Genomic DNA, 25,583 nt, shown 5'->3' on the forward strand with positions numbered 1-25,583 from the left:
AGCCATCTGCCTTAGTTTGTTTCTGTCAAAAGAAGAGCAAACATTTTATCACCATTTGTTTGCATGTTTTCTTCCTCTACAGAAAAGCCCAAACACTCCAACTCTGAAGACTACAGGAGTGGATAGTTTTAGAAAATTTTTCTCTTCACTCACTTAAACAGGACTATCACACTTTACTTGCTTTCTGCCAGCCATTACTAAAGCCATCCATAGTCTTGGAAATCCAAATGTTACGAAGTGGAAGTGACTGTTGAGGAAAGTACTCTGGCACAAGTGAGTCGTGATGACAGGCTTAATCCCAAGTCCGGCAGAAACTTAGTTGTGTTCCTTCTTCTCCTTTAGATAGTTGAAGAGAACATCCAGTCCCCCCTCAATGATCTCAGGCAGGGGCCGAGACAGAGGGTTGTGGGAGATGTGGAGGCCTTTGTCCATTGGGTTCCATGCAATCCGGGGCAGCCTGTGCAGCAGATAGAGGTCATCAGGAAGAGTCTGTATGGAATTGTTATCTACATTTAGCAGCTCCAGAGCTGTGATGAAGCAGAGAGACCGCGGCAGAGTGCGTATGTTATTATTCTCTATGATGAAGATTTGCAAATTGACTAGATACTGGACGCTCTCTGCAATGTTTTCAAGCCTATTGGACCCCAGGTGCAAGAAGTCTAAGCTCCTCAGTGCGAAAATGCAGAGGGGGATCTGCACAAAGCGATTGTTACTGAGGTTCAGTTTCTTTAAACTTGTCAGGTCAGTGAAGCTTGAAGGCAGTTGTGAGATGCAATTGTGTGAGAGGCTCAAAACTTCCAGCTTCCTGCACAAGCTGAGCTCTGCTGGCACTTCTGTCAGGCAGTTCATGTTAACAAACAAAACCTTCAGGTTCCTCAGTAGTCCAATCTCCTTCGGCAGGCACTTGAGGCGATTGCCACCCAGGTTCAGCACTACGAGTCGGTCTAATTTTCCCAGTGAAGGAGAAATCGCCACCAGTTGGTTACGTGAAAGGTTCAGTTTCTGCACCTCAGGCAGTCCCCACAAGAAGTCAGGGGCACTGGTCATCCCTTTCATTATAAGGCTCAAGCTAATATAATGCAGTCCCCGTTTCAGCAGTGACTTGGGGTCTTTCCCTGAGAGAAGAGCATCTTCCCATGCAGGCAACTTTGAACTTTTCCGCAGGAAAAGCATGCTTCTTCGTCCCTCGTTCTTTGAGTGCTTGGTTCCCATGACACCCTGGATCGCTCCTGATAGATGAAGGGAGATTTTCTTCTCCTGCAAGTGCTACACCAACACGCAAATACCACCAGAGGTTGACAGCTTTCGGGAAAGTCAAAGCAAGGAGATAAGGAGGAGCCTGTGAAGTGCATCTCAGTCCACCGGGGCATTTTCCATAGTTGCTGAGGGAAAGTTTCACTTTTGGGGGCTTATGTTGTTCTTGGTGCACAGTCTGTAATGAAATACTTGCTCCAGACTTGTGAGCAAACCTGTTCAATTCAAACTGAATGCCATGAGGCAGCTGTCACTGTCATTTGGCCTGGGCTTTATTGGACAGATATGTATCTTCACTGCAAAAAGGTCACAAGGATGCTGTATATAACTTCCCCATGTCAGCTTTCTTGGCTATCCAGTACATACCATGGCTGCAGGACAATTAACAAGAGTGACTTCAAAAAACAAACAAGAAAACTATTGGAGAAAACAAGCAAACAAAAAAGCCATCATTTCAGTTTTTTAAAATTCAATTTTATTTTAATGTTCCTCATTTCACTGAAATAATTACCAATCAACCAGAAAACTTTGTATTCTGCAAGAATACAGGTAAAGAACTTTCCTGCAAGTTCTTGTTTTCTGTTTTGTTTGGAAAAAAGTTACCCCTTGTAACAATATTTTACCTTATATATCATCTCTGTAATGAGGATAGGCCTCTTTCTTTGCAGAAAGGGCACCACTTTCACTGCAGCAGTGACATTTTCCAGTGGTATCTGCGCCCACTTGGATGATCATTCACTACCCACGTTGCCAAGTGTGAGCAGTCACATTGTGCAATATAAGGTTCAAGCTAATATAATGCAGTCCCTGTTTCAGCAGTGACTTGGGGTCTTTCCCTGAGAAAAGAGCATCTTCCCATGCAGGCAACTTTGAACTTTTCTGCCAAAATTCTGCCCAGATTGCCCTGTCCTAAATGTCCTGCACATCTTTCAGTGAAGTTTGAGGGTCTGGTTCTTATGTGCTGCAGAAAATGTAGCCACTTGAAGTCCCCTTTTTCCTAGTCAATTTTCCGTATTTCTGAGATATCCTGGAGTACACAGGGACTATAAGTCAAATAACTCAAACTATACATGACATTTAAGTCCAGGCGGAGGGACTGATGGGAGAGGAAGGAAGCAATGAAGTATAATAATACCCGACAACAGCTGAAGCTGGCTCTGCTGATGAAAGGAAATTGTATTGCTACAGGAACCTGTAGTGAGTTCAAACTCAAAGGGACCCTAAAGAGGATATCCAAAGACTTCAGGCACCGTGTAAACTAGGTGAAAATTCTGGTAAACAGGACATAACTTTCAGTGTTTTTCTCCTCCAGTGATGACAAAGACGCTTTGCTGCTTCCTGGCAGATCTGGTGGTGTATGTATTCCCCACCACCCCACTCCAGAGGACCTCTCCTTAAAGCCCTGCAACAGATCACATGCTAAAAGACTACACACAAATATGCTGTTGGGAGTCCTGGCCTTGTGGCAGCCTTTTTGGAATCAGTCCCCTCAGGCTTTTCCTGCTGCTGAACACTGTTGAATTCCTGTTCAGTTTTAGGTCCCCCATAGCACCGCCTCTGCCTGAGAAGAGGAGGGATACAGGGGACATCCATCCATGTGCCTGGAGAACAGCCAGGACCATGATGACAAGCACAGTTAGAGCATGCACCTTAACAGGGCTGCATGGTCTAAGGACAACTGGTCCTTTAAGAGGTGGGAGGTGAAATACTGCATTCCCCATAATAGACTGCAAAGGGCTGAGGACAGTTGCTGTTTGGTCAGAGCGTGCTGTCAGCCTGCATGGCAGCCACGGATTCCTCCCTCACAAGTTTCTTCTGCCAATATTTGTCAGTTTACAAACAAACATTGTATTACATCCCATCACAGCCACAACTCTGACTCAGTGCTCATGTTAATCATCACCCAAACATGCTGCCTGAAGTGGTGTGGTAGACAGAGCCACAGGCCACCCTTGTGCTTTAAACAGCATGGCAGAAAATGAAGCCTAAAACATGGCTCTGCAGCTCAAGTAAGCCAACGTGCAAACATGGGAGTCCCTCATGAGCCCTGACTCTGAGCTATCTGCCCAACTGTTGTTAGAAACATGCCAATTTTCAGATTTGAACAGGCAATTCCTGTCAGCTGTGGCATAGGCGAAAGGAAGAAAAAAAGGGTTTCAGGGGGCTTGTATGCAGTAACATGTTTCCTTTCTTGGGATAATAAAGCTGGAAGGAACAATCTGCTGCCATCCTGCATGGCTGGCCTGTAGTCACAGTCCCACATGTCCAGTCAGCTATTTTTGGATGAGAGTGCCTCCACTGCATTCACTGCCTGGAGCCTTGGCAGGGCCCAGCCTAGACTCTCCCTGCAGAAATCTAGATTTCCTAACAGCCGACTCAGCCAAAGCAGTCACTGCCTTTTCCTGGCTCTGCACTACACTGTCTATTTGAAACAGCCTTTGCTATGGCCTGGTGCAGGTTGGAAAGCTTTGCCAGCCTGTGGCAGGGAATATCAGAGGCTGTGCCTTTATAAAATAAAAACATTTGCTTTGGTCCAGCATCTCCTGTTCCTGCATTGCCTTACTTCTTCTGCCTGTGAGGCAACAGCAGCAGTGGGGATTTTAAAAAATAGTTCCACATCTGCAGCTTCCATTGTCCAGTTCCCTTCCTGCCTCTGAAAGTAACGTAACCACTGTGTGTGGGGAAAAAAATAGCCATTTCCTTTTCTTTGTTCTCCAACAGAAAAACAGGCTCGCAGAAAAACGCTTTTGGTTGTGGAGATGGGAAACTCTGAAGTAATCAAACTAAATTCCTTTCCTGCAATCAGGAGAATAAAACCATAGTGGCCTCATCTGGACATCACAGGAACTGAGAGCGTGAACAAAACAGTCCCTTATCTGTTGGTGTCCTGCACTGTTTTTGTTCAAATAGTTTTCAGTTTTCTCTTTTCTGAGTTGCTATGGATTTCTAGGCTGGCACTTGGAAAAAAAAAAAAAAAAAAGCAACTCTAATGAAGCAAAGGTTATTGTATCCCATTCAAAAGACATTTCAGGGAATGTCAAGTTCCAGGACATGTCAAAAGAATGAAGGACTAACTCAAATTTAATTCCTCTTGTATTTTGGCAGCCATATACTCTGTTGAACATACTTACCAGAAGAGGCACCTCTGGACTATATACCCACCTAAGGCAAAATTCAGCTCTTAAGTATCGATTGCGTTCTCCAAATTCTCTGTATTTGTGCATCTGCTTTTGCTCCCACCTGAGGCAGTTGTAGGTGAAGGAGCTCATCCAGCCCCAGCCTCACCTATTGTGCTACCACTGAGCATCACTGCTGCTTGCTGTGCTGTGCTCTGAAGGCAGGTTGAGCTGTTTTGTCCTTTTGTATGTATCTCAGCCAGCAAAATATTGCACTGTGTCAATGCAGCCTGGCAGAAAGCAGAAGCAAATTCCTTCCTTGCAAGCTTGGGATTTGCCTGATGCAATTGATAATCATTTCATTGATTTAGCAAAAATGTAAGTGTGCAGGGGAAAATAAATGTTCCAAAACTTGCTGAGCAACTGTACAGCCTAACTAGTGTAATAAAAGAAGCTGCATGACTAGCAGTGATAAAAAAATGGTAAATTGACAAAAAAATGACAGGCTATATTTTCTGAAGTTCTCTGACAATACAAATGAATAGACGTTTTTGAAGGAAGCAGGATTGTCAGACCTGAAAAACACTGCAAGACAAGTTCACAATGACATGGATTTTCAAAATCTATTATGTACTGGCTCTTTTATTTGCCTGCAGATCTGGAATTTCTAGAATATGCTTGGGAAACATTTTCAAGCTTTTCTCTGCTACCAGTGATGGGTTGGACAATTTTTTTGATTTTAAACAAAATAAAAGTTGAGATCATCACATATTTTTTTCCACAGGATTTGAGCTCTTAACGAAACATCCAATAGCATCAGACTTCTAAAGAAATCATAGCCATCTTGACACAATGAATTTCAGCTTTTGATAATCTGTGCTTTCTTGCAAAACCAAATTCTGTAATTGTCTTTTGAATTGATGATACTCATGATTTCATCAGAATACATCTATAGTTTTCTAAATGATTTTGAAGTAAATTTCATGTTCTGTATGGAATCAAAATCCTATATAGGTCCCCCGGATCAGCTTTACAAAATAATAATAATAATAAAATAAGGAATAGGTTAAACCTTTAAACATAGCCTTTTCTAACATCATGGGAGGTTCAACTCACACTTTCTGAAGATATTTTCATTTTCATTCAGTACCTAAGTGTTATTATAAACATGTGGTTAAATGAGGCTGCAAGATACATAACTCTTTCTGTGACAAGAAGAATGCTTTGGCTAAAAGAGTTCATTTATTTTCAGTTCAACAGGAAGCAACAGTTGTTGCAGGGGAAATATTCATTACTAATGCAACTGCAGCTACTAATCTCCAGTACAGCTTCTCTGTGCTGTTTCTTTTCTCTGAAGTAAGTTTTAAAATAAGTTCCAGTGCCATGAAAACTGTCAAAGACATCCTCTGGCCTTAGAAGTAAATTTTATAAGTTTTAACTACTTTGTAGAAGTGTGTTGATCTTGTAGCTATTCTGAAATAAGAAGCCAAGTTTCAAAGGTAATTTGAGATTTATGAGATGTTACACAAGACAGGAACATTTCTTAAAGCAATTTCAGATTTCCTGTTAATTTGTTTTTAATTATGGTGTTGTTACCAGCCTTTAACACCTATGTGTCCATGGAACTCTTGAGGACTGTTTTATTAGGAATCCCAGGCGACGTTGTGGATCATCTGATCCATGAAGAATTGGACCTAAAGGTGAAAACTGCCTTTGCAAGAGCATATTAAACAAGAGTTTTGGCAGACAGACAAAGTCTTTCTGCAGACCTCCTGACAGAAAACAAGCTCAAACTATCCATGGCATGGAATAAAAAGAGAAAGGATTTATTTTGTGCTTGTGTGGACTAGAAATGACAGGCACAATTCCTCTCACTAGCTGCCTGCCAACTGTGACTCTCATATTCCATGGAAGCAGAGGAAGTTTTATTTCTTTTCTTCAAAATTGCAGTAATATCTTGACATTCCAGAATGCATAAATGACAGGCTGGTCAACTCTCATGTCTGTTGCAGCTTCCCTGTTTGAACACAAGCCAAATAGCTGGCCTACCTGGCTATGTCTGTACAAGCAAACTACACAGAGGCAGGGATGCTCCTATGCAGCTGTGTTACCTGTGTGCTCTGGGGCTCTGTCTTGTCCCATGCCCACAGGTGCTCTCCCCAGCAGAACCAGGGACCAGAGGGTATGTATACTTGCCATAGGTTCATATCCACTCATCTCCAGAGAAAGAAAGGTTCAGAGCATAGACATGAGGTATAGCCCACCACCGTTTTGCAGAACAACAAAACCCTGTCCTGCTTTATTAAGTAACCTGTACTTTAGTGTAGTGGAAATGCTAAGTCATAGCTTGAACCAGTGATTGAGCACCCTGGGGGTAAAGCAGGGCCAACCCAGGGGAGCTCAGGTGCATGCAATGCAGGCCTTATTTAAGGGTTGGCTGTGGAAGGAGGGGCTTCTTGTTGGATATCCTGGTGTACCTGAGACTTTCTGAAGGTAAGCAGCTTATTTCCTTTATTTCTTTGCCCACAGCTGTTGCATTTCAGCAAGTTCTTACTTTCTGCAGCCTAGGATCTTGCTGCTCTGCTGTCGTTGCTCTGCTTTCCATTGCACTGCATTCTCCAAACTGGATGAAGGAGCTTCTGGTATAATTATTGTCACATCATCTCTGCTGCAGATTTCCTTTTTCACACAGCTTTTGATAGGCGTTGTGCTGTTTTATTTCTTGCGATGCATCTAAAATGTAGTACTTCTTTGAAAGTAAGAAGCCTGACTTCTCCTTGGTTAAATCTCTTCTGACCTTACAAAGAGGTGTTTGGGGCCCTGTCTGATGATGTAAATGCCCATTACGTGTCTACTATGTTGGTCTTCATTTAAAATGTTTTGATACTTTCCTGTCTTTGTTGCTGCCTTTCTTTTGGGCTACAATTCCTCCAAGCCTTCTGTCAGCATCTGGAGTACATTCAGTTCAGTTGCCTTTGGTATGAAACCTTCTTCACTATGAAGCATGCAGCACCCAAGGGCTATATACTGCTTCAGGATGAGGAAGTTTTGATGCCTCTTCTAAAGATGCTACTGACGTTTGCAGGGTTTTCTTAAAAGTCTGTGGGTGTGGAGAGTGTCCAAAAGTAAGCCTGACTCTGCTGTCTCCTGGCAGAACTCCCAGTCCCTCCAGCAGAGGCTGTTTAAGTATTTTACATTCACAGGTCACTGTAGTTACCTATTTTTCTGGCATTTGAAAATCTATTTTCTGCTCTTCATACAAAAGGCAGAGACAGTTCTGTGGTTTCCAGACAAGCATTTCCATGGGAGTTTAAGTATAATGCTTATAATTAGAAAGAAACAGTATTTAAACTAGGCTAATAATTCAACGTTATCTAGTAAGAGTCTTACAGACCCTCCATGTTCATTCTGTCAATATGCTGATTTTATTAGACTGTTTTCTGAACACGTAATTATCTCCAGGCATTGTTAATGTCAATGTGTATGTGTCCTGGCTCAGTGGGGCTCTGCATGCCACAGTAAAGACCAGGCAACTGAACATTATTTGTTTCAAAGTTCATTGCTGCCGTGCCAATGTCCCTTCTTTTAATTCTACTTGTTTAAGTGTATTTGAAAATGTCATAAGCTCTTAAGGGGGAAAATGATATGGAAGTTTTAAAATTATTTTAGAACTTAAATCAGACACAAAAGGATCCTTTTTTTTTTTTTTCCATGACTGATTTTGTTTTTAAAATAAATACGTTCTTCTCCAGTTAAAAGCACAAGTACTTTCTATCTTCCTCCTTGATAAATCTGGCAAATCAGTTCTGTAAATCGATGTGACCCAATGTGAAGGGGTTTAGGTAGTTCCATCTCAGTCCATTACAATAATGAATGCACGAAAGAACTTAGGAAATAATTCAATCAAAGCTACTGGGGAGCCTTAATCCCAGATCCATGACTCTTACACAAATTTTTCTGATATAAGAAGAAACTCTGCATTTACCTTCATATGCCTGATAGATGATAAAACAGAATCTAATTAAAACTCCCTAAAACACATTTCAGTGTCTCAGTTTGAGATTTATCAGAGACTATCAAATGAAAGGGCAGGCATCTCTCTAGACATTTGAAGACTCAATACTGACAATTAATAGCTTGACTTTTAAATTTCTGAGCTCTAACTTAAGGAAACATATTGAATGCTTAGCTTCAAAGGGCTTGAATGAACAAATAAAACTTCTAAAGCAATCAGCAAAGCCATGCATCTAGGTATTATTAGTATGACAGTGATATTTGAAATCCTGTGAAATAATACGGGTCACTGTATGGTCAGAGGGAGACTGGCGAGACTTCAGTCAAGTTGCACTTAAGGGGAGCTACAGGAATCACAGGGGGCATAGCCTGGAGACAGAAGGTACAGACCAATGGGTGAAAAAAAGCAAATGAAGGGAAACTTGCATTAAAAATGACCTTAAAACTAACACAACAAAGCAAATCAAAGGGCAAATATGATCTTCAAGTTCCAGTACTGGCAAGAAGAAAAAGCAGAAAGGAAGGCCCACCCGTAAGGGTCATCTCTTATTTTACAGCTTCTAATGAGCAACTTTCCAATAGAAAGAATCAAATATGAGTCTGTTCTGCATCTGAACATTACAAAAGATTGTGTTGTATGACCACAGGATTTCAGTGTTTATTGGACTGTGAGAGCACAGGGTAATGTAGTTAATGATTTCACTTGAGGTGAAAGGACTGCAAATTTGACAGCTGTGGAGGTAAGAGCATAGTGAGCACCAGTGCTGTGATGTGTGACCAAGACAGCTAACAACAGGGTGAGCTTTTTAGAGAAGATGGAGAATGTGTGATTTGAAAGGAATGTGAATGACAACACCAAAATGTAGGAATGAAGTTAAACCAGAGTTTTGGTCAGGAGCAGGGGAAAGAATTGGAGTATTTTATTTTGAATCTTATCTTTTTTGTCCCAGGATTATCACAAGAAATATTTTGAAACTACAATATCAGACTGTATATTTATCATGAAAACTTACTACTATAGAGCTCAGTAAACTGATGAGAGGCGTTCTGTGATATAGTTGCCTGTGATATGTGGAGACCAGACCTGGTGACCCATATTGTTTCCTCCCTTGAAATGGTCTTAAACCTGACCCCTTCTCCTGCTGCCTTCAGCTTCTCTACATGTGCAAAATTCAGGAGCTTTGTTTCACAGGCCACTGCATTCACATTATCTTTGGTGCTGATCTACACGTTTTCTGCCTCTCTGAATTTCACTTTAAGTTTATTGAATTTGAACAAATGCAGGCAATCAGAGGAAAATGCAATTATAACAGAGTTGCACTCAGTTGTTTTCCAAGTGATAAGCATGGACTGGTGAGATCAGACTAATGTGCTGGCAGTGCTAGCAGAGAGTTACAGTCAGTTTCCCTCTCTTTTCCACTCTGGAAATGTTGCATTTTTCACGAGGTGATTCGGGTTTGCCAAGGCTAATGATCTTTGCTAACCTATTTCATGAACCCAGGCTGAATCTTCAATACATTACAGATGTCTTAATTAAGTCAGCTCAGCAATCAAAAATGAATATACATGTGCAATCTTTGCTATGTATAGTTAATTAGCAGCCTGGAAATCACTGGTGCTCTGTGGGTTTATGCAGGCCCTAGTTCAGGAATACAAGTTTTGGTACCTTTGCTTTAAAAGACACTTGTGGAATGAATCAGTAGGGAAAATGTCATAGTCTTCTGTTTTTTCTATCCTTTAAATGATGGTGCCGTAATGCTGGAGTAATATTCATTAATATGTGGTGAAAAAGTAAAGACAATATTCCACTACTGATAAGGCAGAGTCAACATCTGCCTGCTGCCACCTGCTACTGAACTTCTCTGACTGCACTTTTTCACTGTCCTGCTCTGGAGCATGCTGTGTGTAATACAAGCAGAAAAGGCCTAAGTGCTCTTCCTTGGATGGGAGCTCTGATATGGAAATACCAAACATTGTCTGCTACCTGCCATAAATACTAATCCAGAAATAAAGCAACTCCCCCCTCCTCCCAAACCTCACTTTTTATTGTGAAGGAAGCATAAATTGTCCCTGGAAAGATTGGAGCAGAATGTCTGCTGAATTTATGATTAATAAGCATGTCAAGTTTTATAAGAGCATCCTTATGTGGACGCTGCTAATGGCCTTAACATTGCTTCCAGAATCAAAATCAAATGCTTGAGCAGACTTAGCCTCAGGAAGGCTTGTGGTGATAAGGGAACCATCAGAGTAAATAGGTGTACACATTTTTCAACCTGTCAAGTGAAAAAATCACAGATGATGATAAGTCAAGGATATGCCCTCTCGTATATGAGTTGTATTAATATTTGTGCTGAACAAGGCTGCCTCCTAAACAAGAGGGAAGAGGAGAATGAGAAACAGAAAGCTGTGTGATTATCTTGTAAATTACACCCACCCAAGAACAATAATTACTCTGAATCAGCATTTATACGAGGGAAAGATCTTCCTGCTTCTCAAAGCTGTTGTAAATGTGAAGCCTGTAAGAAGTGCAGGAAGAGAGAAGCACACAGATTGGAGCTCTCAGGTAGAGCAAAACATAGATTTGCATAGTTTTTTGGGGGAGGATTTCACTGGGGAGTGTTAGGTTCTAGATGATACCTCAGGGTGTAGGGACTGAACCAAGCTGAAGCTGTTGTGGATGAAGAACCTGTCAGATGGAGCACAGCCTTGAGAGACCCATCAGACTGGTGGTTAGTTTACCTTTCTCTGCAGCATCTCCTGCTACTTTGTTGTAGAGGACAGGACTGAAAGGGCTGTGCACCAGGCAAGTGTCTCATGCAGAAATGTGTGAAATGTGTCTTCTCCGTTTCTAACTCGTAAAATTATGTGTGCAAGTATGAATGTGGATAAGATGGAAAGTGCTGGATATGTCACTGTTGTCTTTTAATATTGATAATCACTGATGTTTTCCTTGATCAATCTTCTGGGAAGGACAATAATCTACTAGTTTCAGCTGTTATTTCTGTCAACCCTAACTCTCCCCAATAAATCTCATAATGTGAATTTTAGCTATTACTGTAATGCTTACATGCTTTATTAGTTTTCAAATAAATGCTTGGAATAAAAAATGCTGGAAAGGTAAAAGTCACAAATCAATCTCCATTAGGAGCAGCATACAATCATAACATTTATCCCTACAGAAGTGGTTATCTGGATAACTTACTGAACTATTCAGACAGTCACTGAAAGGCACTGGAAGACAGACTGTCATTTGGATTGTCTGTATGCAGCATATAACATCTGCTGCGGAAATAGTAACTAATTTTGTAAGGGATTTAATTGCTATGTAGTAAACACAGCTCTGCACCACTGATTTGTGAGATTATCAGCCTCAATAGTCTAGCAGCCTCTTCCTTTTTCACACCCAGGCAGACATTTTTTTCCCACTTGGCTCTTAGGGAAGCCTCACACATTCCCTCTGTTTTTAACACAGAGAAGTGCTAGTAGCATCACAGTGGCTATGGAGAGCAGGTGGTTTTGTCCTAAGTAACTTCTGAAAGGTGGTTGTGTTATTCAGTGCCAACAAGTCTATATTTCTTCAACTTTACAGACTGAAAGAAGTTTTAAATTTTATTATTATGACTTAAAGGAGTTGCAAAAATAGAATCAGGTCAGATGCTGCCTACACATGTGGAAAGCACTTCTTGAGTGCCTGTGGCCATGCTCAACAGAGACACAAGTCTTGGCAGCACTGTGCTTGTGAAAGCGGAGCTCAGGTTCATGCTCTACACTGGCTTGAAGGCACAAGTGTCCTCTGCCTGGCTTTTGCAGTGCCTCCAGCATGTGTGCTCATGGGTGAGTGTTGTCTCAGATGTGAAGAATGCAGGTGATACAGTGATATAAGCAAAAAAATGTTTTTAAAAAAATAGTTCTAAGTGTTACTGTACCATCTGGCTATATCTCTTTGTAGCTGACCATCACTTTCATATATTATATTGCTCAGCTACACTGTGCTGAGCTGTATAGTAGTATAATAATCCTGCAGGATTATTAAAAATATTATTCTGTTCTAGAAATAACACTTCTCTGTAAGCCAAGATAGATAATCCAAGAGCACCTGGGACTGTGTGAAAACGTTCTGTATTCTGTAGCATTAACCAGCCAGAAAATACTTGTTAAACAATAAACCTAACTGAGAACGGACATTGGCCAATGTTGTTTATTTTGGAAGTTGCACCTGTTAATTCTCAGTTGGAATGTGACCCCTGACTTTGCATCTTAAACATCCGTATCTATCTCAGGAATGGGAGAGCTTTCACAAAGACTTCCATCACATAATATGCCTTCTGATGGCTCTGTCTACTGATTAATAGAAAACTATGGCTGAATAGCAAATTCCCACTTGTTTAAACATTCTGCTCACATCTTAATGGGAAATAACTGTATAATAACTGTACAGCACATTCATTCCATTGTTGTGGCAGTGAAGATAAATGTGCACGCACTTCTGCTGAAGTTATTGCATACACAGCTGATGTTATTGAACACATGTGATCTGACTTAGGAACTGAAAACCCATTATTTCCCTACAGAAGATAGGAAAAGGAGTCACAATATAAATATTTAAGCTATTAATTCAAGGACTTTCAAGAAACTTGCAAGTGATGCTGGATCATAAGGGCCAGGCTTTGTCACTGTGGCCGTGTGTGATTGCTCTGCACTGAACCGTCAAGCATCCTAACAGAGCATAAAGGAGCTATTGAAAGAAATAAGTTGTATAAGCAAAGGCTCTAAAACATAGACCCATACAGCTGGTGTGTGTACCCTACATCTATGATAAAATGGTGATCTTGCTTAAGCTTTAAATGGGGTGCACTTGTAAGTGGAGAATTCAGTTGGTACATGACTCCCACCAGCCTGTATGATCAACCCTCATCAAGTCACCAGTCCTTCTCTACTTCTGCCCTGTTGAAACTCATCCACAAAGGGGAAATTTGGGGAGCTCACTATTCAGAGGACATGTTGAATCATGATAGTAGAAATATAAGTGCTCTAAAAACCTCTTCATCACTGTGCCTCAGTCCTGATCACTTTTAAAGATAAAAGGACAATTTGATCATCCTCTAGTTTCTCTTCCTCTGAGATAGAGATGATTCATTGAAAGCTGTCATAATAGCTGCTATGTTTCAGACATTCTTGGAAAGGCTCTTCCGTATGGCACAGCCAATTCACATGGACAAAAAGTGACCATTATGTTAGAGGCAGGTGTTTAATATATGTTTTAGAGAAAAAAAGAGACATTTGAACAGATACTATCTTCCTTTTTTTCAGAAACATTTGCCTATCAATTATTTACCTCTAGCAAAAGATTTGTTCTCGAGCAAAATTCTTCCAATTCTGTTGTTTTACTGCAGTAACTGCTTCAAATCTGGCACATGCCAATTCCTTTCTCTTTTTTTTCCTGTGATAAAATTTAAACTAACCTTAACAAGCAGCTTCTTTCAGGAAGAGATGCGGAATTTGTACTTTTGCCAGTATTACAGAACATCACAGAAAGAAATAGAAGTAAAACCCAATATTTTGGCAAAAGAATTGAACTCATGAACATAGATGCCATCCTGCTTGTAAAATGTTATTGAGATAGTTCAGGATGAGCCAAATATCAGACATTTTGAGAGAGTTTTGAGAGACATTGTGAAAATTATTTTTTATTCTCAGAGAGATGAAGTAGACATGGCATCTAAGAGAAGCAGAAGAAAAATACTTCTCTTAAATGTAAAGAAATGTTATAAACAAAAGTACCCTCTGTACTCATGTTAATTTTTAATCACGTTGCATGTTATCTGCATAGCTCTCTTCTACTCACAGCTCTTCAGCCTTCTCTAGATGCTGCTTCTTGCAGAAATACCATCAACTAAACAATACGTGGAATGACCCTGAAACTGGAAGTCTTCAGAAACTATGCGCCCGATGAAGATGTTCATGCAGCCAATAAGTGAAAAACTAACTCATAAAACTTATGCTTTCAGGCTGCACAGAGAGGTGGTGGATGCCCCATCCCTGGAGACACTCAAGGTCAGGCTGGATGAGGCTCTGAGCAACCTGATCTGTTGTAGGTGTGTCCCTGGTCATTGCAGAGCAGTTGGACTGGGTGACCTTTAAACGTCCCAACTCAAGTGATTCAGTGATCCTGTGATTCTATGCTTTATGAAATATGTGAGTGTTAACCCATTCAGGAGCAGGAAGACTACGCTACAGACAGTCTGTCTCTCATTTTTTTCCATGAGACTGAATGTGTTGTCTGCCTGAAGCATCCTAAGCCAGCCAACCTGCCGCCAGGCATGGCCAACCTGCTGCTTCCTCCTCTCTGCTGCAGCCTGCAGCGGGCTCTGGGCACAGCCCAGCCTGATTCTTGGGACCTGCATTGTGACAGGTGTGAAAAATGCAAAAAGGTCACAGTAAAGAGAGGCTGCTGGGCTTTGCATTGCAAACACCGTTGCGCCGATTTCATTTGCAGTTAGAGAGGATGCGGTGGAAAAGGAGTTAAAGATTTCAACCTGCAGGTCTGCACTGCCATCCAGTGGATGTTTTAAATCGCTGCAGAAGTAATTGCTGGAAGCTTAAGTTTACTGAACCAAGATGTCAAATTCGCCGGATACATGTTGTAAGATTTTCAGGCTTAAATGGAGCAGAACATAGGTCTTGAAACTAAAACTACCTTACGCTAATTATCTGCTGTTTTTTATGGCTGCTATTTTTTATAGTCAAGACGTTTGCAGAGGGAAGTTATCTTTTTATGTGTGTAGATAGTGAGAGGAAAAGAAGGGGGAAGAGCTTTGAAACAAAAGGGGAGGGCGGGGGGGGGGGGGGTGTTAGATTAGATGTTTGGGGAAATTTTCACAGAGAACGTGCAAGGCGCTGGTGCAGCTGCCCAGAGAAGCTGTGGTGCCCCATCCCTGCAGGCACTCAAGGCCAGATTGGATGGGGCCATGGGGAGCTGAGCTGATGGGGGGCAGCCCTGCCCATGGCAGGGGGTGGGACAGGGTAGTCTTTGAGGTCTCTTCCAACCCAAACCATTCTGTGATTCTATGATTCATTTTTATTACAAGTATTTAATATGCTCTGAGTATCTAGAAACAAAAACACATTGTTTCTATTAGTGTTGAGGAGCAATTAAATAACAAATTAAAAAATTCTATAAGATCACAGTACACTAAAGCACAGCATTATCACAAATAACAATGCCTGAAAATTGAAATAGTGTTAATATTTCTTAATCTACATGCTGGCAATCTGGTTTTCGGGTTTTTTTATTTATTTATTTTATTTTTATTTTATTTTTTTATTCCACTTCATTTCATTTTATGTTAGAGTCTTGTTTGTAGTTTCATTATCATGCCAATTAATTGAAGTACATATCTGCTGTTTTGTTTGTGTCACCTTGCAGGGGTCATGGAGTACTTTGAAAATGTTTTATGTAAAATATTCACCCAAAGTCATTGTGTAAATTCTGTGCTGTCTTGTTTATGTTATAATTGGCTCACTTTCAGTCTCCAATACATCAATTTCCAGTTCTCTTCATTTTCTATTGTTCTACTACGAGTCCTACTGCAAGAAGAACTATTTCTCCTGTCCCCTGCTAGCACTAACAAGAGAGTCTCAAAGCAAAAGCGATATGTTTTCCAGGTTATATTGGGCATGTGAGATATATATATATATATATATATTTTTTTTTTTTTTTTAAATGACTTTTGTAAATTACAAAAACTGTAAGAGAGAGAAAGTGATAGTTTTGTGGCAGCTCAAGTTGGGTCACAGACATTATGGTAGGATCGATGTGACCCTGACTAGAGAGGTGCCTGCTCCTGGGAGTTCCTGCTGCAGGGTCACCTCAGGCTGCACTGAAATACAAGGAGAAGGGAGTTTTTGTGGATGGGGAAGAATTTTAATTGCTGCTTGCAGAGCAGCACCTCTGTCTCCTTCCTGGAGACAGCCAAAAATGTGCAGGAAGGTAATCAGGGATGGTAAATACACCACTGAAATGTCTCTGCAGATAAGGACTGACTACAACTTGATAATGTTTTCATTTGTTCAAACTGGCATTTCTTGATTGAAGTCAAAGAGGAGCGAGGGAGCTCGCCTCCTAAGCTCTCCCCTCATCAAACTGATTGGCTTTGTGTCTCTTTCTCCAAAACAAACCCCTAATTAGCAACTGTGTTTACACAGAAACACTACCTTAGTAAATACAGCCTGACAATCCATCCATCATTTGGATAATATTTATGTAGAAACAGTTGTTTTTTCCTGCTAAGCAATTCAGGTTATAAACATTTCTAGTATCTCATGAATTTTTAATTATAATTGTTTTTAAAGTGAGGCTGATACCTTGCTAGATAATAATAAAAAAAAGTTAGACTGCTTCTGCCCACGTGAGTGCTTGTTTACACAGCACAGAGAAAGAAACTGCTACTGTGAGATGCGGTGGCATCTAACACAGAGTTTGCACTGTGCATGACTACATAAGCAAAAAGAAAATCCGAAAGTAATTTGTAGTATGCTCAATTGAACTTGTCACTAATTAAAATAAGACAGTTCCATATACTTTTTCATTTTGCTTGTTTATGTATTTATGAGTTAATGGGGTGTCTGAATCTATTTTCCAGGTCAGGCATTACTTTCCACACAGTGCAAAGCATGATTGCATTAATTTGAGAGATATATATATAAATTGAGATATATATATATATATATATATATATATATATATATATACTTAATTCAACATCTTACAGTTCAAGTAACACGGAGATACGGTTGAAGATAAACTGTAAGCACTAACTCTGCTTCTGTTCTTTATGTTAGCACTTAAGCTTGGGTAGCAGAGGGTATCCCTAAATGGCATTAGAAAGGTGAAGCACAGTGATTTCCAGGCCATGTTGTCTTTGTTTTTGTTTGAATCCACTAGGGAAGTTCATTTGAAATGTAGACATGAGTACCATTCTGGCAGTTGGAAGACACCTCCACCTGCTTTCGTAGAGAGGAAAGCTGAGTGCTGGTTGTGACATGGTGCTCACTGAACCTTACAGTAGGACACCACTATAAGTTCTCAAGCTGGGATACTGACATTGTTTACTGGATTGTTGTTTTTCCAACAGTTTGAGTCTGAGGCAGGTGTAACTTCGTGAGAGTTTGATGCAACAAATTATTCAGTTTGCTAAGAATGGCTTTTCAAATATGTGTAAAGCATTTGCTTGCAATAGCAGGAATGGCAGTTAAGATTAAATAATGGCATTGTGTGTGTATTTCTGCCCACATTAACAAAACTATATTGGCTCTTGAATTTGATTCTATGGCAAATTTCCATAAGAGAAGCTTAAAACTGACATTAAATTCATGTTCAAGGGTATAAATAAATGAAAACATTTTAAAAGCGACAAAAGACAACCACAGATGTAAATTGTTCCATAATTTATTAAAAGGTCATATATTTAAGTTCTTGGCTTTCATTTTCTACTATGTAGAGGTTTTGTTTATTGCATTATCTCTAGATATGCTAAAATCATACCAAGATGACTTCTTTTAACATTGATTTTTGCATAGGCAGGCATATGTCTGGACAGTAAGATCTTGGCACTTGCTGTTAAAAGCTCAACCACTGGAACAGTGCTGACATCCTACAGAACTTTTCCCAGCTGCATACCCCATTGCACCTGAGAAGAAATCCAAAGTCACCAAAGAACAATCAGAGGATGTGATTAACTGATTAACTCCTATTAAATACATTTTGCAAAATAATAAGGAAACAAACAAACTAAAAAATTAGTGACATTTTAATCTGCTCTCATAAATTATTTTTTGTTGAGCTAAACTAACATAAATTCTCTATCAGTTCAGAATTACCTTAGATGTTAGGAGCACAAATTAAATGCCATTCAAGTTGCTCATCTCTAGAAGGGCTGTGTTATATTCTCTCCCCTTCCTAATATAAATTTGAAAGAGGTGGGTTTGGATCATGCAAGTTCCCTAAGTCTTTCCTACAAATGTGGGATCAAGTTGGAGATGACCAGTAAGAGGTTAAAAAAAAAAATCCTGCTCGTAAGCCTTATTCTTCATGTTACAGATGTCTGTCATAAACTTACCTGGGGCTGTTCCTTTGCCTGCATGGGTTACTGGAGCCTTCAAGCTCTTGCAAACAATTTAATCAAAGTGCAAGGAAAAGTTCCATGCCCAGACTAGAAACAGCATTATTGCTGTTGCTGATTACCAATGGTGATTGAATTGCATTTTATATCATTTGTGTTCAATTTTCCCAATAGAAGAAAAGTTTTGCATTTTTGGAGGAAAAGTTGTGAATTTTGGGAGAGAATATATTTGCCATAATACAGCATAGCACTGAATCATTTCTGTTGGACTTCTATCAGAATTTTCAGCCTGTTAGCTGTTATCGGAAAGCTTATTGAGTCTTCCTTCAGTGGCATGGAACTGAGACAGGAGAGGTTTGGGCCAGATTCTGGGGAAATGTTCTTCACCAGAGGGTGTTTGGGCACTGGAACAGGCTCCTGCAGGGCAAAGGTCATGGCCCCAAGCTGCTGGAGTTAAAGAAGAGTCTGGACAAAATTCTAAGACATGGGGTTTGAGTTTTTCATGGTCTTGTGTGGAACCACGAGTTGGACTGGATGATTGTTATGGGTCCCTTCTAGCTTGAGATATTCTATGATTCTGTGATAACATCTTCCAGAGCCAATACTTCAATCCATTCTTGTAGGACAACAGCAGAAACCAATCAACAGAAAAACAACTCCAGGTATTTTGCAAAATAGAACTTTACTAGAGGAGACAAGAAGAGGAGAGCTCTTGTTCTGGGAGCAGAGTAGGAATTCATACAGAATTTCCCACTTTCTTCCGTTCCCTTTTTTTTCCATCCAGACCAGCCTAGAGTTCCAGCTTCCATCCAAAGGCACCACTCTGGCACTTAGGTCTGGGTAGCTCTGGGGTCAGCACAGCCCATGCTGTGAGGTCCCCTCCTGCCCAGGTCAGACCCATCCCATCTGCATGTGCCTTGTCCACTTCTCCATGTCAGCTCTGTGCAGCCTCCTGCAGCAGCTGTTTCCCAGCTTCCTGCAGCTTGTCTTTAATTCCTGTGGAAGCCTTCGTCATCTCAGAGCCAAATTATCACAACGCAGATTTCAAGTTGCAACTTGAAATCGCTTTTGGGGGTAGAAAGGGCAAAATATTTTGCTGCCAAAGCAGAACTCTGGGCTACCAACAGAGGGGCAACGGCAGGGCTCTGGGACCTGCCTGGGCCAGCAGTGCTGTTCTGGAGTCGCACTCCCACATGTCACACTGCAGAGGTGGCTTTCAATGCTAAGAGGAAGCTGTGGGCAGGGTGTGCTGTGAGGGGCCTTTTGCTTTGAATTTAGTCCTCCCTTTGCTCTGTCACAGCTGAGATTTATTAACTTCTGGACATGCTTTTCTGACGGAGGGAGGAAAGCACTTGAAGGGTTCTGGGGAAAAATAAGTTATCTAAACCAGCTTTTAGTGGTGACTGAATGTTTATTAGAGGTAGACAGGCGGTTTACTGAACAGTGTTTTCCTCTGATGACAAGCAATAATTATTTTCAGAGAGCTGTTTCAGAGCACTTGGGTGGTGCTTCTGAGCTAATGAGACAGAAACACAGCAGATAACAAGTGTGTGTGCAAAGAAGCCCAACAACAACAACAAAAAAACATGCAGCTAAAAAACAGAAAGGGCCTTTGTTGTTCAGTACAGCTGTTAATAAAACCTAACTCTACCATTAGATGTGGGTTTTAGGTAGGATTATCGCCTGGTTAGATCAATGTACCTCATCTGCCATGCTATTTGGATTGCCCTGCTGCACTTTGAGCAAATATTGTACCAAATATTCTTCAAAGGTCAGGCACTGGCACAGGCTGCCCAGGGAGGTGGTAGAGTCACTGCCCTTGGAAATGTTTAAGAAACGTGTAGATGGAGTACTGAGGGTTGTGGGCTAGTGGGTATGGTGGTGGTGAGCTGATGGTTGTACTGGATGATCTTAATTGTTTTTTCCAACCTTAATGATTCTATTCTATGGTGGTTTGCAGTGAAGGGAAAGAATCAGTGGAAGTAGGGTGAGGAGCAAAGATGGGCTGCTAGGATGTGCACATTATTGAAGCATTGCTTTGGCTGAGGAACAGTGCAGCAATGCAGCTGGCTCTGTGTGCCCTGCTGCCCTCAGGGTCAGGAGGTGACTTTGTGTTCCCGAGGGGCCTTGAGGGAACCTGCCCCAGCACAATAGCTTGGCCTTAACACAGCAACAGCAACCCAGACAATGCCTGAAAAAACATATTTGGTGTTCATTGGGCATTTGCTTTGGTGCAGGACAGCAGAGAGATTCCATTCAGACTTTGTGTATTCGGTCTTTCTTCAGCCTGAATTATCCCCAAACTCTGTTTTTTGCCAAAGGCCATATTTTTTTTAATCAGTAGGCTGTTATCCACAGATGGCTAAATTAACACACTCACTTTAGGCTGCCTACTCCTAAACATTAGTATTTTCCATTCCTTCACAACTGAAGTACCGAATGCTTAAGGGAAATCTAACTCATGAAAGTTATGAGGAGAGAAAACAAGATTTTAAGAGATTTCCTGTAACCACATCTCTGACCATTATCTGGGTATTTACAAGTAACTTATTTTCTTACATTGTATGACAAACTAATGTTTTATTTTGGAGTTAATTTTTGTTAGTAAAACAGGTGACAGTGAGATATTCAGAAATTTTCCTTCCTAACATTACTGCAATTTCTGTCTTTTAATAAAGTTGGAGCAGTAACAATTGTTTTAAAACACAAAAGTCTCTTGGCCCTTTTAATTTGCACTATTTATGTTATTGTACTGTTTGTATTACTATTTATGTTGGGCATATGTGATGTAGCAGGGCTCAGAGTGTCAGCTAACAGACAGGGTCTTTGGGGACTGCATAAATATGTTTGGAAGTGATGTAGTTCCACAGACTACTTGTGGTGTATAATTTTCTGTTACAATTTGTATATAGAGGTTTAGTTGAACTTTAACAAATGAAGCTGCTGGTACAGTCCAGGGCTGGATCAAAATATTATAGAATCATTAAGGTTGCAAAAGGCCACTAAAATTCTCTAGCTCAACTGTCAGCTCATCCCCACCATGCCCACTAACCACGTCCCTCAGTGCCACATCCGCACAGTTCTTGAGCACCTCCAGGGACGGTGACTTCACCACCTCCCTGGGCAGCCCGTGCCACCACTGCATTGCTGCTCTTTCTGAGAAGAAATTTTTCCTGGTATCCAACCTCAGCCTCCCCTGGGACAACTTGAGGCCATTCCCTCTTGTCCTGCGGCTGTTACTTTGGAGAAGAGGCCAACCCCCACCACACTGAAACCTCCCTTTATAGAGAGCAATAAGGTCCCCAACCTGGCCTCCTCCAGACTGAACAATCCCATTTCCCTCAGCCATTCCCCATAAGACTTGTGCTCCAGACCCCTCACAACTTTTTTGCCCTTCTCTGGATGGGCCCCAGGGCCTCCATGTCTGTCTTGCAGAATATTCTGGTGAGGATAAACACACACAGAAAAGAACTAGCGCTTACTCATTACATGCATGAAAGAAAGTACACTTCAGTGTGTTGGAATTTGACAAAATGGTTAAACTGATTATGAAGTTGCAAACTGGTGGGATTTTATGCTGCACAGATGCTACTCTTTCTCTTCCCTTTGTACTTGGATCCCAACTGGTACTTGCAATCCCTCACAGAGGGTTTCTTAACCTGACCTCAACAATTTTAGAAAAAATGACAATTGGCTCTTGAAATTTGTTGACTTTTCTCTCTGCAGATGTTTTGCTTTCCTCCTTCTTGCCTGTCCTGAAATTTAAGACGTTCCTGGTGCATGCAAAGGACAGATCCAGTGGAAGGGACAGATGTGGAGTGTTATTTATTTGTAGGCTTGAAGGCCTTTGATACCGTTTTATGGCAGAACATTTTCATTTTTATCTCCTTGACCTGGGGATTTTTCCTGTTTCTGTGTTTTGACTGTAAACATTGTCATGCATTCTCAAGTCTAACTCATAACTCTTGAGTTACACAATAAGAAATAGCTTTATTTTATGTTAAATGTATACATTACTACTATTTTCCTGAGTTTATTTACACATATCAATAAAGCCCAAGCTGCAGCTTGGGCTCCATAAGCAACTCCCCACCGTGGGAGGAACACACTTGCAGCCTAACTCTGCTCACACAACCCACAGACTATTTTACAATGTAGTTTAAAAAGCAGAGCAATACAGTATTTTCCTAAATAATAATAATAATAACCAGCATGTATTCTCAGTGATGTTTTGCATTTGAGGGACAGTGTCTTTTGGCTAGAAAGGAACAAGCTGCCCAGTGAAGCTGTGGTGCCCCATGCGCACCCCATGGCCCTGTGGGGCCCCTGCCCGACAGCAGGACAAGGGGAAATGGTTTTAAGCTGAGGGAAGGGAGATATAGGTTGGATGTCAGGGGGAAATTCTTTACGGAGAGAGTGGTGAGGTACTGGAACAGGCTGCCCAGGGAGGTTGTGGATGCCCCGTCCCTGGAGGTGTTCAAAGCCAGATTGGATGGGGCCCTGGGCAGTCTGGTCTAGCATTAGGTGGAATGGTGGTGGCCCTGCATGTGGCAGGGGGGTTGGAGATTCATGATCCTTGAGGTCCCTTCCAACCCTGGCAATTCTGTGATTCTGTGATCCCTGGAGGTGCTCAAGGCTCAAGGATGGGGCCCTGAGCAGCTAAGCTGCTGGGGGGCAGCCCTGCCCATGGCATGGGGTGGAACTGGGTAGGCTTTGAGATCCCTTCCAACCCAAGCCAGTCTACGATTCTAAAGTTCTTCCAAATTAACTAACTCATTTTGGGCACTCAGTTCTTCTCCTAAAAAATGTTGTTGCTTGCTGCAGTGTATATGGGATAGTCCTTACGGGGTGCTGTATGGATGAGCTGTGTGACAGCCCTTAAAACAAGTAAGCAAAGTGCGCGTGGAATTTAAATGCAACACCTGGGAACAGCTCTGTCTTGAATTTCTTCAACCTGTTTCTGTGTAGGTTCCAGAGGCAGCTGATCATTAAAGCCGCAAAGCCTTTCCGCAGGACAAAAGCGGGCAGTCCTTTGGAGAGATAAACCTTTAGTTGACAAACATGGCTGCACTACTGTGTGCGCGCGGAGTGGAACGGTATGAAGTCTCACAGCTGGGGGGGACGCACTCGCAACGAAAGCCTCAATTTTTCAAGCCCTTGGCGACGTCAGTCACATAGGAACGCTGCGCACTGCCTCGGCTTAGCAGTGTCTCCCCCGCGCTGCACAGACGCTTTTCCCTCATTGCTTCGCACCCTCCCCATGTCCCCGCTCCCACAGTCCCATTCATTGCAACTCTCTCGAACTTTTCGGGCGCTCAGCGACCACAGCTGGGAGAGCTGCGGGGAGGGGGCACCTCGGTGGGGCTCCGTGGGTGTGCGTGGGTGCGGGAGCGGGGCGGGGCGGCCGGGGTGAGCCTATAAGACGGGCGCGCTCGGCGGGGCGGGCAGCGGCGAGTCTCTCCCGGCGGCGGCAGCGATGGAGATGGGCAGCGGCGGGCGGCGGCTGCTGGTTCTACTGGCGGCGGTTGCACTGCTCGGGGCGCCGGGACACGGCCAGCCCCGAGGTGAGGACGCGGACTTGCGGGGCGGGGGGTGCGGCGGAGTTTGTTCGCACTGCATCCCGGGGCTGGGAGAGGTTTCTGGGGGTGCTCGCGGCGTGCGCCTGTCCCTCCTCTTGGCCATCCCCTCGTCCGCTCTTCCTCCTTTGCTCTTTCCTCTCTTTCCCGGTGCCTTTCTTCTCCCGCGGCTGCGGTGGAGCCGCCCTCTCCCTTTGTGGGGACCGTAAATAGGCGCGGAGCCGGTGCAGGCTGGGGGTACGGCCGGTATCCTCTCTTCGGGGCCGCCCCGTAGCAGCAGAGCCCCCGGGGGCCGCAGCACTGCGTGCCCAGGGTAAGGCAGAGCCGAGGGATGCCGCGCTCTGCGCTAATGAGAACCAGATCAAGGGATGAGAAGGGATCCAGACCGCGGGAGGGGATGTAATGGAGACAAGTTGCAGAAGTTTTCTTTCTTCGCACGTGGTTCTGCCCGGTGCGCTGCCCTCGGAGCGCTCCGTGCGAGCAGCTCGGCTGCACGCATCCTCTTTGTTCGTAGAGTGGCGAGCGGGGTTTGTGCTGCGGAGCTGAGGCTGGGCAGCAGCTCCGGGTGCGGGCTGCGAGGTGCGGCACTGACCCGCACCGAGTGCCCTCCTCTGCTTGGGGTCCGGCTGCTCATCTGCCACCGATCCGCTCCAGGCGTTTGTCCCTGGTCGTGATTGGGTTCGGTATAACAAAAGCCAAGTTGGGAGGCATGTGTTGTGCAGATGCGTGACTCGATGTTGTTTAAGGTAAAGCGTGGCTTTCAAGATGGATGTAGTGCGGGAGATCAGCATCTGGCTGTTTGCGCGCTGCCGTAAAAGCATGTGTGGCTGTTAATATGTGCGTACAAAACGTCATCCTCAAAGTCAGGATGGCAAAATCGAATGCAAACTAACGCTATGTCCATAAACTTCAGCTTGTAGATAAAAAAAAGTCATGCCTTGGTTGTGAGAGCTTAGTCTTGGAAACAAATGAAAAGATAAAATGGCAAAAAAGCCTTACATTTCACAGTTTTTTTTTTTTTTTTTTTTTTTTCACACGGTACCATCTTCTCTACATCAGATAACCTTAGTTCTTGGTACGCATGGTTCATGGTATGCTAGCACGCAGCTATCACTATTATTATTATTATTATTTAGGGTTCTCCTAAAAGCTGATCAGAGAGCCCACAACTGTTCTTTTTTCCCCTAACATAAACTTGCAATGATCCGACTGCTGTAATCTGCTGCAGCTTTTGTAAAGAGTTTAGTGCTGCTATTCCAGCTTTTGTGTAGCAGCTCACGTGGTTGGTCATCTTGATAAAATACATATTTTAATATCACTGATTGAAGATAGCAGTATGTTTGATTGCACCTAAGTTACCCCTCCTGGGACTATTTAAATTAATTACCTGATATTTTTCTAGATGAAAGATCAGGTCAGGAGACCATTCCTTCTATTAGATTAAGCTGATAGATTTTTTTTCTCTTTCTCAGCATGAGAGCACAGATCCACAGAGGAAGCAG

General features: G+C 42.4%; 2 protein-coding genes across 3 annotated transcripts in view; one reads left to right on the plus strand and one right to left on the minus strand.

Annotated features, from left to right (window-relative positions):
- Positions 1-251: 251 nt before the first annotated feature.
- On the minus strand, positions 252-1,351 carry LRRC30 (leucine rich repeat containing 30). Its single transcript, XM_031589438.2, has one exon. The coding sequence runs from the start codon at positions 1,210-1,212 to the stop codon at positions 316-318; it is 897 nt and encodes a 298-aa protein (XP_031445298.1). The 5' UTR covers positions 1,213-1,351; the 3' UTR covers positions 252-315.
- Positions 1,352-23,967: 22,616 nt separating this feature from the next.
- Positions 23,968-25,583, plus strand: part of LAMA1 (laminin subunit alpha 1) — a 101,725-nt gene continuing 100,109 nt past the window's right edge. For both annotated transcript variants that reach the window (XM_031588936.2, XM_090137392.1), the window contains exon 1: positions 23,968-24,069. In XM_031588936.2, coding sequence (XP_031444796.2) covers positions 23,982-24,069 — 88 coding nt within the window. In that variant the 5' untranslated portion in view covers positions 23,968-23,981. The remainder of the gene's footprint in view (positions 24,070-25,583) is intronic.

This window comes from Phasianus colchicus, chromosome 3 (genome assembly GCF_987193195.1).
Source record: "Phasianus colchicus chromosome 3, bPhaCol1.hap1.1, whole genome shotgun sequence".
NCBI classification, from domain to species: domain Eukaryota; kingdom Metazoa; phylum Chordata; class Aves; order Galliformes; family Phasianidae; genus Phasianus; species Phasianus colchicus.